Source organism: Oncorhynchus masou, chromosome 21 (genome assembly GCF_036934945.1).
Source record: "Oncorhynchus masou masou isolate Uvic2021 chromosome 21, UVic_Omas_1.1, whole genome shotgun sequence".
NCBI lineage: Eukaryota > Metazoa > Chordata > Actinopteri > Salmoniformes > Salmonidae > Oncorhynchus > Oncorhynchus masou.
In genome coordinates this window covers 19,778,409-19,790,011 of record NC_088232.1, presented here as the reverse complement: position 1 = coordinate 19,790,011, position 11,603 = coordinate 19,778,409, and the positions used below count along the sequence as shown (strand labels likewise).

Sequence of the window (11,603 nt, the reverse complement as noted above, 5' to 3'; positions counted from 1 at the left end):
CTCCTGATCCTAAGAGTGCTGTCTTTCTCAAACGCATTGATGAGGGACCCATTGCGTCATGCTAAGGAGTGGGAGTGCATTTTCTCAATAATGTAAAAAAAAATGGAATGTAGGCTATTTGTTACCCTAATAGGGATTGATCAGGTACACTTGACATTTTCCCCTAAAATAACTCAATAAGAAAACTGTAAAGTAGGACTACAAGTGCAGTTGGACTACAAGTGCAATATAACTACAAGAGCACTAGGACTACAAGCGTAATAGGATTACAAAAAGGTGTAATAGGACTACAACAGGTCCATTGTACCTGATACAATAGGACAACAAATGCAGTAGAACATCACTTTTTTTGTAGGACTACAACAAGAAGTTCAGTTCAGCAGAACTACAACCCCCATTGCCCACCATGGTGTTGCCGCAGCCAGACAAACGCCACGTGTGCCTGACCACCATGGTGATCATGACCAGCATGGCCTTCATGGACGCCTATCTGGTAGAGCAGAACCAGGGGCCCAGGAAGGTAAGAGGCCATTTAGTTGTTATCCTTTTTAAATCTGTTGGGTCCGTATCCCTGCTCGGACGCTTTATTGCACAGTCGAAGTTGCTCCTCCCTCGCATGCTTGCCCTCATCTGGGACAACTTTAGAGATTCCTGTTTTTCTACAGTCAAAGTACTACAATAGCTACATGGCTGTTAACAACCAAAGCAGCCATGACTGCAGTTGTTTAACATAGAAGTCAACCTATTTCCTGTAGCCTCAAAATGATTCAATTTTTTGTTTCGTGTAATAAAGTTTATTTTCAATTTCTACTTCAAGTGGAGCAGACTTTATTAGTAATATTAAATCATTTGAAATAATGTAAATCAAATAAGTTCACCCACATAAGTATATATCTTGGTGCACATGTATCAACTTTGTGCTAATAGCTACAGCTAATGGCTTCTATCTGAGCACATGAGCGTGTGATAATTGTCTACAATTCACACCTCCCATATAGATGGCAATAATTAGCACAACACCTCTTTCCCTCCAACCATTCTGTTGTTCTTTGAGCAGAATTGCTGCATGATTTTTTGGAACAGCTGGGACACTTCTTTCGGCTATGAACCCAGTGTGAACTGGCAGGAATTAGCCCATTGGTCGTTGCGTCACCTCGCCTGAGCAGGGGAACACAACTACTGGGCGCGTTCCTCTTCCCAGGCTTTGCTGACGCTTGCCAGATCTTGCAACACCTGGATAGGTCCAGTATTTTACTTATAAGCTAAACACATCATATGTTATAGCAATCTGTCAGTCGATGACGTAGCACGTAAAGTAACATATCATACTAAATGGAGTGGCACAGATTTAGTAAATATAACATGTTTGGTTGATCAGCCTGGTCTCAGAGCAAAACATGTTATATTTACTAAATCCGTGCCACTCCATTTAGTATGATATGTTACTTTACGTTGGGTTGCATTACATTTGCTTATGTAAATCCTGAACACTCAAATTAAGATCATAGGTTACGTTTGGTATGACAGTAGGTTACTTAAGGCAAAAACGAAAGGAGGGTGGTTGATCGGGGTGGTTGGGTAGATGTATAATGCAAAAGTCTAGCAACGCAAAGGTTGCATGTTTGAATCTCATCACAGACAACATTAGCAACTTTGCAATTACTTACTACTTTTTAGCTACTTTGCAACTACTTAGCATGTTAGCTAACGCTTCCCCTAACTCTAACATTAACCCTAACTTTAACCCATAACCTAACATGGCATCATACTAAAGTAGTCAATCGTAATAAATCATACTAAGCAGTCAAACATAATATATCATACTAAAAGAGTCAAACGTAATATGTCATACTAAAGCAGTTGAATGTAGCATATCATACTAAACAGTCGATAACGATACAGGGTCGAGGCCCAGATGCAGACATGGGAGGCAGATGGTTCGAGTCTCTAAAATGTATTATAAACAAGGGCCAGACAAGAGACAGGTCGTGGACAGGCAAAATATCATAAACCAGGTCAGAGTCCAGGAGGTACAAAGTGGCAGGCAGGCTTGAGGTCAAGGCAGGCTGAATGGTCAGGCAGGCAGGCTCAGTGTCAGGGCAGGCAAAGGTCAGAACCGGGAGGACTAGAAAAACAGAGAAAGCAAGAGCACGGAAAAACACGCTGGTTGACTTGAAAAACAAGAAGAGCTGGCAACAGACAAACAGAGAAAACAGGTATAAATGCACAGGGGATGACGAGGAAGATGAGCAACACATGTAGGGAGTAGAGACAAGCACAAAGACAAATGGATCAGAGTGTGACAGTCGAACGTAGCATATCATACAAAGTAGTCGAACATGGCATATCATACTTGTGCAGTCGAACATAGCATATCATTCTAAAGCAGTTGAACGTAGCATATCATACTAAAGCAGTCAAAAGTAATATATCATACTTAAGTAGTCAAACATAATATATCATACTAAACGTTCAAGACGTAGGATACTATACGCCCTACAATTCGTATTATATTGTGAGACTGCTATTACATTGGTAGGCCAGTGTATTGTAACCTAACGTAAATTAACATCCCATGGCTCGGGTTTCAGTAAAATTTGTGTTTGACTAGGTTGGGATGATGCATGCAGTGTCTGAGCAGGGGAATGCTCACTAATAAGTCCAACAGTGGATGCACCAATCGCAGACTGTGGCTTTGAATTACACTTTTAAAAAACATTGTTTTTTACCTAGTGATTTTACTGTTTTGACATCCTTTGTGGTTTGACATCTCTTTCCTTGTATCTCAATTTTATTTCCTTTAATGTATTGTTTAACTGTAACAACTGTGTTACAATTTTAAATGCACGTTGCGTAAATAAAGTATTGTATGTATTTGTAGATCGGAGTGTGCATCATCGTGCTGGTGGGAGACATCTGTTTCCTCATCGTGCTGCGCTACGTGGCAGTGTGGGTCGGGGCTGAGGTGAAGACCACCAAACGCGGCTACGCCATGATACTCTGGTTCCTCTACATCTTCGTCCTGGAGATCAAGCTCTACTTCGTCTTCCAGGTAGGTAACCTAGACGTTAGACCGGTAGGCCAGAAACCAGAGGGTTGCCGGTTTGAATCCTAGCACCCACTATGGAAAATATGGTGGGGAGCGGGCCGGTAACCAGAGGGATGCTGGCATCAGTATCCCATATACAGTACCATCTCCTTCCATTGCTCCCTTGAGCAGGATATTTAACCCCTAAGCTGCTCCAGAGACGCTGCACTGTGGCTAACCCTGGTGTATGTGTGTCTTGTCAGGGGGGGATACTCACAGAGATATTTGAAAAATAGACATTTCAATGTGTGACAAAGTATATCTTATATCTTATAGAACTACAAGGCGGACAGGAAAAGCCTGGAGACGGTGGCTCGGAAGGCTCTAACCTTACTCCTCTCCGTGTGCGTCCCGGGGTTATACTTGGTCCTGGTGGCTCTGGACAGCATGGAATACGTGAGGACCTTCAGGAAAAAGGAGGACATGCGGGGGAAGCTGTTCTGGGTGGCCCTGGACCTGCTGGATGTTCTGGACATCCAGGCCAACCTGTGGGAGCCCCAACGGACCGGCCTGCCCATCTGGGCCGAGGGACTGATGTTCTTCTACTGCTACATCCTGCTCCTAACCCTGCCCTGCGTCTCCCTCTCTGAGATCAGTGTCCAGGGGGAGCACGTTTCGCCCCAGAAGATGATGCTGTACCCTGTTCTTAGTCTAGTTACTATAAACATAGTCACGATCTTGATCCGCGGGGTTAACATGGTGCTGTTCCAGGATAGTAGGGTGTCTACCATCTTTATAGGGAAGAATGTGGTGGCTATAGCCACAAAAGCCTGTACGTTCTTGGAGTATAAGAGGCAGGTAAAGGAGTTCCCTCCACAGGACCCTAGCATGGCAGGTATAGCCCTGGAGCTGCATCAAGGGAACTCTGTGGGTCATAGCCACGGGCACAACCAGACCCTGCCCAATGCCACCACTAGCCTCTCTGACGAACCATCACCGACCGAGGTCATAGACACATGACCCTCGCCCATGGATAGTTAGATCCTTTTCACACTATAATGTCGACCGGATCCATGTTGTGACGGCTCTGATATTTACCTTTTACATTGTGCTTACCAGCACGGGTTCAGCAACTACCATCGCAGTACAGCTTGGCTTAGCTTGGCTCAGTAGTGTGAAAAGGGCGGTAAGTGTCTGACCCTGAGCTCAGCTAGACTGGACTAGACTTCTCAGAGCTCAGCTAGACTGGACTAGACTTCTCAGAGCTCAGCTAGACTGGACTAGACTTCTCAGAGCTCAGCTAGACTGGACTAGACTTCTCAGAGCTCAGCTAGACTGGACTAGACTTCTCAGAGCTCAGTATGACCTCAACCAAGACTGTTCCGGTCCTATGGAGTGGCAGAAAGAAACGACACGTTTCACTGAGACCACTCCAGCTCAGGAAAACGGCCCAGCGCCTTGCCAGCCAGCCTCCCAGATGAACTGATGAGATCATTCTGATGAAGACTGATGTGTTTTTCTATTCTATGATGTGTGTTTCTATACTTCTCTATGGTGGACTAACAGACAGACGGACACATAGAGTTGACCTCAGAGACAAAAACCCAACCCAGCTCAGCAGATATGAGCTCATAGTCTACCTGTTAACCATACCTGGGTTCAAATACTATTTGAAACCATGTCAACTACTTTATCTGGACTTGATTGAGCTTGCCTGACACAATGGAACGAATGGAATAGTAGCAAGAGTGAAAACCACACCCGCCTGGCCCTCCAGGCAGACGAGAGCAAAACCTAAAAGTGTATTTTTAAATTCAAGTAGTATTTGAAACCAGGTCTGCTGTAAACGCTGTCTTTTTGGACTCTTTGGAGTTTTTGTATTTCCAAGGCAATGTTTTTACGTGATGGTGTACCGCTGTAATTTTCGTTGTCATTTTACAGATATCTATCTATATATATATAGCCACTGTCAGTGAAGTGGCATTCATTTGAGGATTCCTATCCTCTGCGAGGGAATTGCAGAGCAAGAATGGATAGAGGGGAAACAAAGAGGCAGAGGGAAGGTATGTGGGGTTGGAGGAGGAAGCAAGAGAGAGATGGAGGGAAGGTGAGAGTGGGAGGAAAATGGTTGGGGAGATGGGCAGTGTGTATGTGTGTGTGTGGGAGGATGGAAAGGGGTGGAGAGATGGAGGTGTAAGCCTCTCAGAAGGGGATGTCCCTGGTACTGTGAGGATTTTGAAGTATGAGACCAGACCATATGCACAGTGTCAATATTAGCACAGCCTTAAGAGTCACAAGACGTTAGTGTCAGACACCAGAGCCTGTATGTGTCAAGCGTCTCAGAGGAGGAGTGCTGATCTAGAAGAAGGTTTTGCCTTATAAACCATAATTAATAAGAGGCGGAACCTGATCCTCGTTCAGATCTCCCACTCTGAGATACTTTGTGAATATGGGCCCTGACTATATTAACTCCTTGTGACTCAGAGGCTGTAATAACAGGTGATTTACAGACCTGTCTGCTTCACTTAGCTCAGCAATATCTGTCGATGGAAGAATAAAGAAGGTTCACAGGGCCTATAGTTTCTCAATGTGTCTGAGTCTGTGTGCCTATTTAGCGGTATACTTGTGTGTACCTTGTGTGGGTGGGTGTGTGTGTGTTGGCGTACATGCTGCGTGTTTTGTTTGTGTGTAATACACACATCATATAAACCATACCTAAAAGACTACCATGAAACTACCAATCTCCTATAATATTCATATGCTCTCTCTCTTCTGCAGGAAACATGCATAATCTGTTGCATAAAACATGAGAGGCCTAGCTCACAAACAACGCTCACAATACCAAATATGTGTTTAGCCAAGAGATATAGTACACGCAGTGTTTACTTGTCATTCTGATCAAGGAAAACAGAATATATCCAGTGGCTTGGCCCGGGTATAACTGTGCATCTGCTATCTGTGATGGATGACAACATAGCAACACGCAATATTACCAGTATGCATGACTGACTAGCTCTAAATTTGAATTTTATGGGGACCACTAATCTCACTCTGCCCCTGCCTGTGGTATTAACTTCTATAGTATAGACACATGCATTTACCCACTGGCTCCCATACGTTTCACTACATCATATGTGTAGGCTATAGGACCCAGGTTATACAGTACCATGCCCAATAAGATTCTCAACTCATACTTAGTACAGTAAATTACTCTTTGGCTGCTGGGGCCCAGGAGTATGAAATGGACAACCAGCGCTCGCTATACAGTAGAGAGAGAACAGATGACTGCAACAAGAGAGGACATAGAAGAAACGATAGAGAAGCAGCATCAGTTGAGGAGAATCAGTGGGATGCAGAAAGCAATTTAGCGTCTGCTGATTGGGTGGGTCTGCCAGGTAGCGCCGCTGGATCCGGTGATAAATAATAGTCTCTGTGAGCCTGTGTCTGTTCATCCATCATATCACAGCAGAGCACAGGCCGGGTCTCTGGGTCACTTGCTGATTCTGATACTGTGGCCACTTCCCCCTGGACAATGAGGAGGCAATACAGGAGGTCCAAGTGTAATGTTTTAAAGTAAAAGCCCTGCACACACAAACTTACACACATGCACACACTCAGACACATATACACTACATGACCAGAAGACCATTTTTCCTCCTCCACCAAACTTTACAGTTGGCACTATGCATTGGGGCAGGTAGTGTCCTCCTGGCATATGCCAAATCCAGATTAGACCGTCGGACTGCTAGATGGTGAAGTGTGATTCATCACTCCAGAGAATGCGTTTCCACTGCTCCAGAGTCCAATGGCGGCGAGCTTTACACCACTCCAGCCAATGCTTGGCATTGCACATTGTGATCTTAGGCTTGTGTGTGGCTGCTTGGCCATAGGCCTACTACTTCGTGGCTGAGCTGTTGTTGCTCCTAGACTTTTCCACTCACAATAACAGCACTTACAGTTGATCTGAGAAGCTCTAGCAGGGCAGAAATTGACGAACTGACTTGTTGGAAAGGTGGCATGCTATGACAGTGCCACGTTGAAGTAACTGAGCTCTTCAGTTAGGCCATTCTACTGCCAATGTTTGTTTATGGAGATTGCATGGCGGTGCGCTCAATTTTCTACACCTGTCAGCAACGGATGTGGCTGAAATAGCCGAATCCACAAATTTGAAAGGTTGTCCACATACTTTTGAATATATAGTGTTCAAACAAACCCACATACACATGTACACACATTGACATACATGGCTCATCATCGTTGAATGATATCTCTCTTCTCATTATAGCTTACCTAAGCCACAAGTCTGCCTCTATTGTCAGGAGCACATGTACGACATGATTATAAACATTATGGGGTGAGAGAGAGAGAGCGTTAGAGAAAGAGTGTGAGAGAGGAAGAAAGAGAGAGACCAGCTGAGAGAAAGCGGGGGGAGTGAGAGAAATAGAAAGAGAAAGAGGCCAGCTGAGAGAGAGGATGAGAGAGAGTCAGCCATAAAGTATAGCACAGATAGAAAGAAGAGAGAGAGACAAAGCCCGGCCAAGGGACAGATATATATAGAGAAAGAGAGAGAGAGACAGATAGAAAGACACAGACAGACAGATAGACAGGGAGAGAGAGACAGAGCGATGGAGAGAGAGAAAGACAGACAGACAGAGAGAGAGAGAGAGAGAGAGAGAGACAGAGAGACAAAAGAGAGAAAAGATTAACTAATAAATCACAGGTCTGTCACATCATCAAATTAATGGCCCACTCGCCGTAAGTAATGGGGTCAGGCTGGTGTATTTAGCTGTGGCCCCATTTATTTTCTCAGCCATAAGTTTATTCAAATATTCAATTTTAAACACATCATAACTCAGGGTGTTGGGGGAATTGATCATCATCTGCAGTCTAAGGTCTTGGCTAAGGGTCTGTGCCCCCTAAGACACACACACACACACACATGTACACATGTACACATACACACCACCACCTTCCTTTATCACCCCGCAGATTTGACTACCTCTCCTTTGAAGTCTGTCTCTTTCTCTCCGCCGGTGTGAATGATGCCATCACTATGCTGTTTATCAGGTTTGGGGTGAAATCCATTTAAATTCAGGCCGAGATTCAATTTGAGGCACTTTGTCGAGCGCTGTCGGGCAATGCGCTTTTTAAAGGCAATATATCCCCGCATGAGTGGAGATCCCGTTCACGATACACGCTGCAGATGTCGGCTCAATCGGAAAGTACCTTCAAATGAAACACCCTGCAACCCACCTCAGATTGAATCCATTCAAGAAGTAAACAGAAATTACAATTGTTTTTCAATTTACCCTAACTCTGCTGTACATGATACCTTCCACCAGAGGGCATCAGTTTGTGGCGTAAGCTAAAAAACTAGAAAATGACTGTTTGACAAAAATAAACTAGAACACTTGAACATAGAGGAACAACAACCATATGAATACAAGACATGATCACTTATTTGCTTTATTTCACACTCATTAATATGAACAATGTATAAAGAGTCCCATGGTAGACCCTCAGCTGTACAACAGCACCTCCCAACAGCGCCATCTTAGTGGAAGTATCTCAATGTATTTACTACGTCAATCAATAATTCACCTGGATCAAAACAATCATATAAACATAGGCATGTAAATCCCGTGTCAAATTATGCTCTATATTCAGAGTTCAGTCTTCATCAAACGTCACACAAAAGGTCTGATAAAAATCTTTATCGACTTTTAAATTCTGAGTAATTGTTTTCAAATTGTAATTAGTACGTTATTCTTTTTTTTTTTAATCAGGGCACGTTATTAACATTTTTTTTGTTTTTTTTGTTATCAGGTTCCGTCATTTATACGTAGGCTTAGCAGTCATCTTATTACTGGGAATTGACGACCAACAGTTTCTGCATGTAGGAGTTAAGCCACTTCTGTCTCTCCATAGCTGTGAGCAGCTTACTCTTCTCTCTGAACGCTGCATCATCCGCCACCACGATGTTCCTCTTCTCCTCATTGTTGGAGCCCTGCGGAGCCCAGTCGCCCAGCCAGCCCTTGGCCATATCCTCGTCCATCTGCCACTGGCCCACCACTGGGAGCCACTGCTCCCCCAGGAGCTCTGCTCTGCTCTTGGCCTCACCAAAGTATGGGGCTGACATCATCTGCATGCTCCAATCACGGAGTGAGATGGAAGGGTAGAGCACCTCCCACTCCTCCCTCTTGTTGGAGTCTCCTGGATCACTTGGAGAGGAGCCTCTGGAAGCAAAGAGTAGAGCAGGATGATAGAACAATAGATCTCATTAGGAACAATACAAACACTGGATAAAACTACCATATAAGAATAAGAGTGCTCACTACCATAGAAAGATTGATCTCCGTACATTGTGTCTCAGTCTCAAAATACAACAGTAAAAGGGTAGATTCAGATGAAAGGAAGGCACACATCTGAGGAGAAGGGGGAAAAAGCTGCCCAGGCGAATGTCAAAATTGGTCCTGTTTCCACGGTCCTCACCTCGCCTCCTTTTCAAAATGTCAGAATGAAACGAGTTCTGTCCTCAAATCCTCTCCACGCTTCCCTCTGACATTTGGAAAAGGAGACATGGAGAGGACAGAGGATAGGAGACACAAGCGCCTCGTCATTATACCCAGTATGTCAGGTCATACCTGTGTATGGGTCGGAGGCGTGGCTGAGGGTAGCTGGAGGTCACCAGGGTCATGGCCATAAGGGTGAACAGCAGGAGGGCAGTGCGTGAGGCAGGGGGAGGAGCCACACCAGCCATCCTTAAACCCACACGACTGGCCTAACCGGCAACACAAACCACCAATCAGAATAGCACATAGTGTTTTATAAGTTTACCAAACAGTACATTCATAGTCACTCACTCTTTGAAATAACTCTTTCACATTTATATTCGGTGAAAAAAATAAGCTCACACACTTTAAGCTCCTACTTTACTAGCTATATACTCAGTACCTTCTCAAATGTCAACTGTCTAGCAATCAAGGAAAAAATATATAACACACACACTATCAGTACACGAGATATTCTCACTGATTTATAAAACAATGGAATTCTCGCAGAATTCTAGAGAACCCTCATTAACGTACTGGTGCAGCATAAGGAGCCAGCACTCAATTCAGAAATCCACATGAACTGTGAATAAATACATGAGTTACCTACTCATCTCAGGTGTACTATGTTTTATACCATCTATTGCATTTCGTCTATGCCGGTCGGTCATTGCCCATCCATATATTTATATGTACAAATTCTTATTCCATCCCTTTACATAGATTTGTGGGGTAGTTGTTGTGGAATTGTTAGATTACTTGTTAGATTACTTGTTAGATATTGCCACACTGTCGGAACTAGAAGCACAAGCATCTCGCTACACTTGCAATAACATCTGCTGAGCATGTGTACGTGACCAATACAATTCAATTTGATTTGATGTTCTATGCAAAGAAATAAGTGCTAAATTTCTGCCAGTTGTTCTACTCGGCCTACTCTATTTCTTCTGCTGTTGTTTTTCTGTGACTTTTCTTTGTTGCTTTCCTTCCGTCTTAAAACATAAACAATCCAAAAGACACCAGAGAGCAGATTAAATTCATCATAGAATACTATAAATATATACATACAAAAAACTAACATTAACTTGAATGATAGGGCAAAATGTAGATTTCCGCCTAAATTGACATACCCGAACATAATCATTTTTCTCAGAAAGGTCTAGAACTCACCTTACTGTGAGAAAATATATATCATAAGTTGCTGAGCTTTACAAATTCTGACATTGACATGTTTCGTGAATTCATTCAAGTCAAGCAAATGTCCCAAGATTTTCCGAAACGTTGCACTTACTTTTGTTGATGAGCAGCGCCTTGTCGCCAGTACGTTGTGGTCGGGAACCTAAGTCTTCAGCTTTTTTTCTAACTTCAGGCTGCTTAGCTCTTCTGTCATACAGCGTGGTGAAGAATGTTTGGAAGCTCCTCCAGTGGTGACCTGAGTCTCCTGTCCCCTGGGCTCCAGCTCAGACTCAGGTAATGTACCACAGGTGAACTGCTCTTACTGTGTGCGTGTGTGTGTGTGTGTGTGTGTATGGTGGAGAGGTTAAGTACTCTCAAGTGTGAGTGTGTGTACCCAGGAGTATGTACAGCCCACAATAAAGGGAGTCAGAGTTTGCCTGCTTATATACTCCTGCTTCTGACAGAGGGGTAGGGATGATGTAGGGAGGGTAGGGGTGGTAGATGGTATGAGATAAAAAGGCCACATCTCATTGTCTCCTTATAAAACAGACCTGAAACATCATAAACAACACCGCTGGATGGATGTCCTGTTTGGTACAATTCTTAATATAGAAACAGGAGGAATCAGAGAACGAGAGAAAGAGAGAGAGAGAGCGAGAGAGAGGGAGAGAGCGAGAGAGAGGAAGCCTGGCTTGCACCTCACAGAACATAATGATGTCTTGGGAAATCTAAAAAGTGTTTTAATCTAATAGCAGCACACATGTTGAGTCCATAACCCCGGAAGTCCTCATTCCCCGTGGTGGAATATCAGGTGGACGACATAGGGGCTAAGGGCTTGACTCAAACGG

At 43.9% G+C, this 11,603-nt stretch overlaps 2 protein-coding genes across 2 annotated transcripts; one reads left to right on the top strand and one right to left on the bottom strand.

Annotated features, from left to right (window-relative positions):
• Nucleotides 1–406: 406 nt before the first annotated feature.
• On the top strand, nt 407–5,079 carry LOC135507352 (transmembrane protein 121-like). Its single transcript, XM_064926910.1, has 3 exons — nt 407–520; nt 2,882–3,052; nt 3,365–5,079. The coding sequence occupies exons 1-3, from the start codon at nt 407–409 to the stop codon at nt 4,046–4,048; spliced, it is 969 nt and encodes a 322-aa protein (XP_064782982.1). The 3' UTR covers nt 4,049–5,079.
• A 3,396-nt stretch (nt 5,080–8,475) lies between these two features.
• On the bottom strand, nt 8,476–11,203 carry LOC135507351 (tuberoinfundibular peptide of 39 residues-like). The gene is made up of 3 exons (XM_064926909.1): nt 10,871–11,203; nt 9,673–9,809; nt 8,476–9,264 (listed from the first exon to the last, which is right to left on the bottom strand). The coding sequence occupies exons 2-3, from the start codon at nt 9,786–9,788 to the stop codon at nt 8,892–8,894; spliced, it is 489 nt and encodes a 162-aa protein (XP_064782981.1). The 5' UTR covers nt 9,789–9,809; nt 10,871–11,203; the 3' UTR covers nt 8,476–8,891.
• Nucleotides 11,204–11,603: the final 400 nt, after the last annotated feature.

Coding starts and splice junctions, on each gene's coding strand:
- LOC135507352 (XM_064926910.1), top strand. CDS start 407: ATGGTGTTGCCGCAGCCAGACAAACGCCACGTGTGCCTGACCACCATG. Junction 521..2,881: donor AGAACCAGGGGCCCAGGAAG/GTAAGAGGCCAT, acceptor ATGTATTTGTAG/ATCGGAGTGTGCATCATCGT. Junction 3,053..3,364: donor AGCTCTACTTCGTCTTCCAG/GTAGGTAACCTA, acceptor TATATCTTATAG/AACTACAAGGCGGACAGGAA.
- LOC135507351 (XM_064926909.1), bottom strand. CDS start 9,788: ATGGCTGGTGTGGCTCCTCCCCCTGCCTCACGCACTGCCCTCCTGCTG. Junction 9,265..9,672: donor CGCCTCCGACCCATACACAG/GTATGACCTGAC, acceptor CTTTGCTTCCAG/AGGCTCCTCTCCAAGTGATC.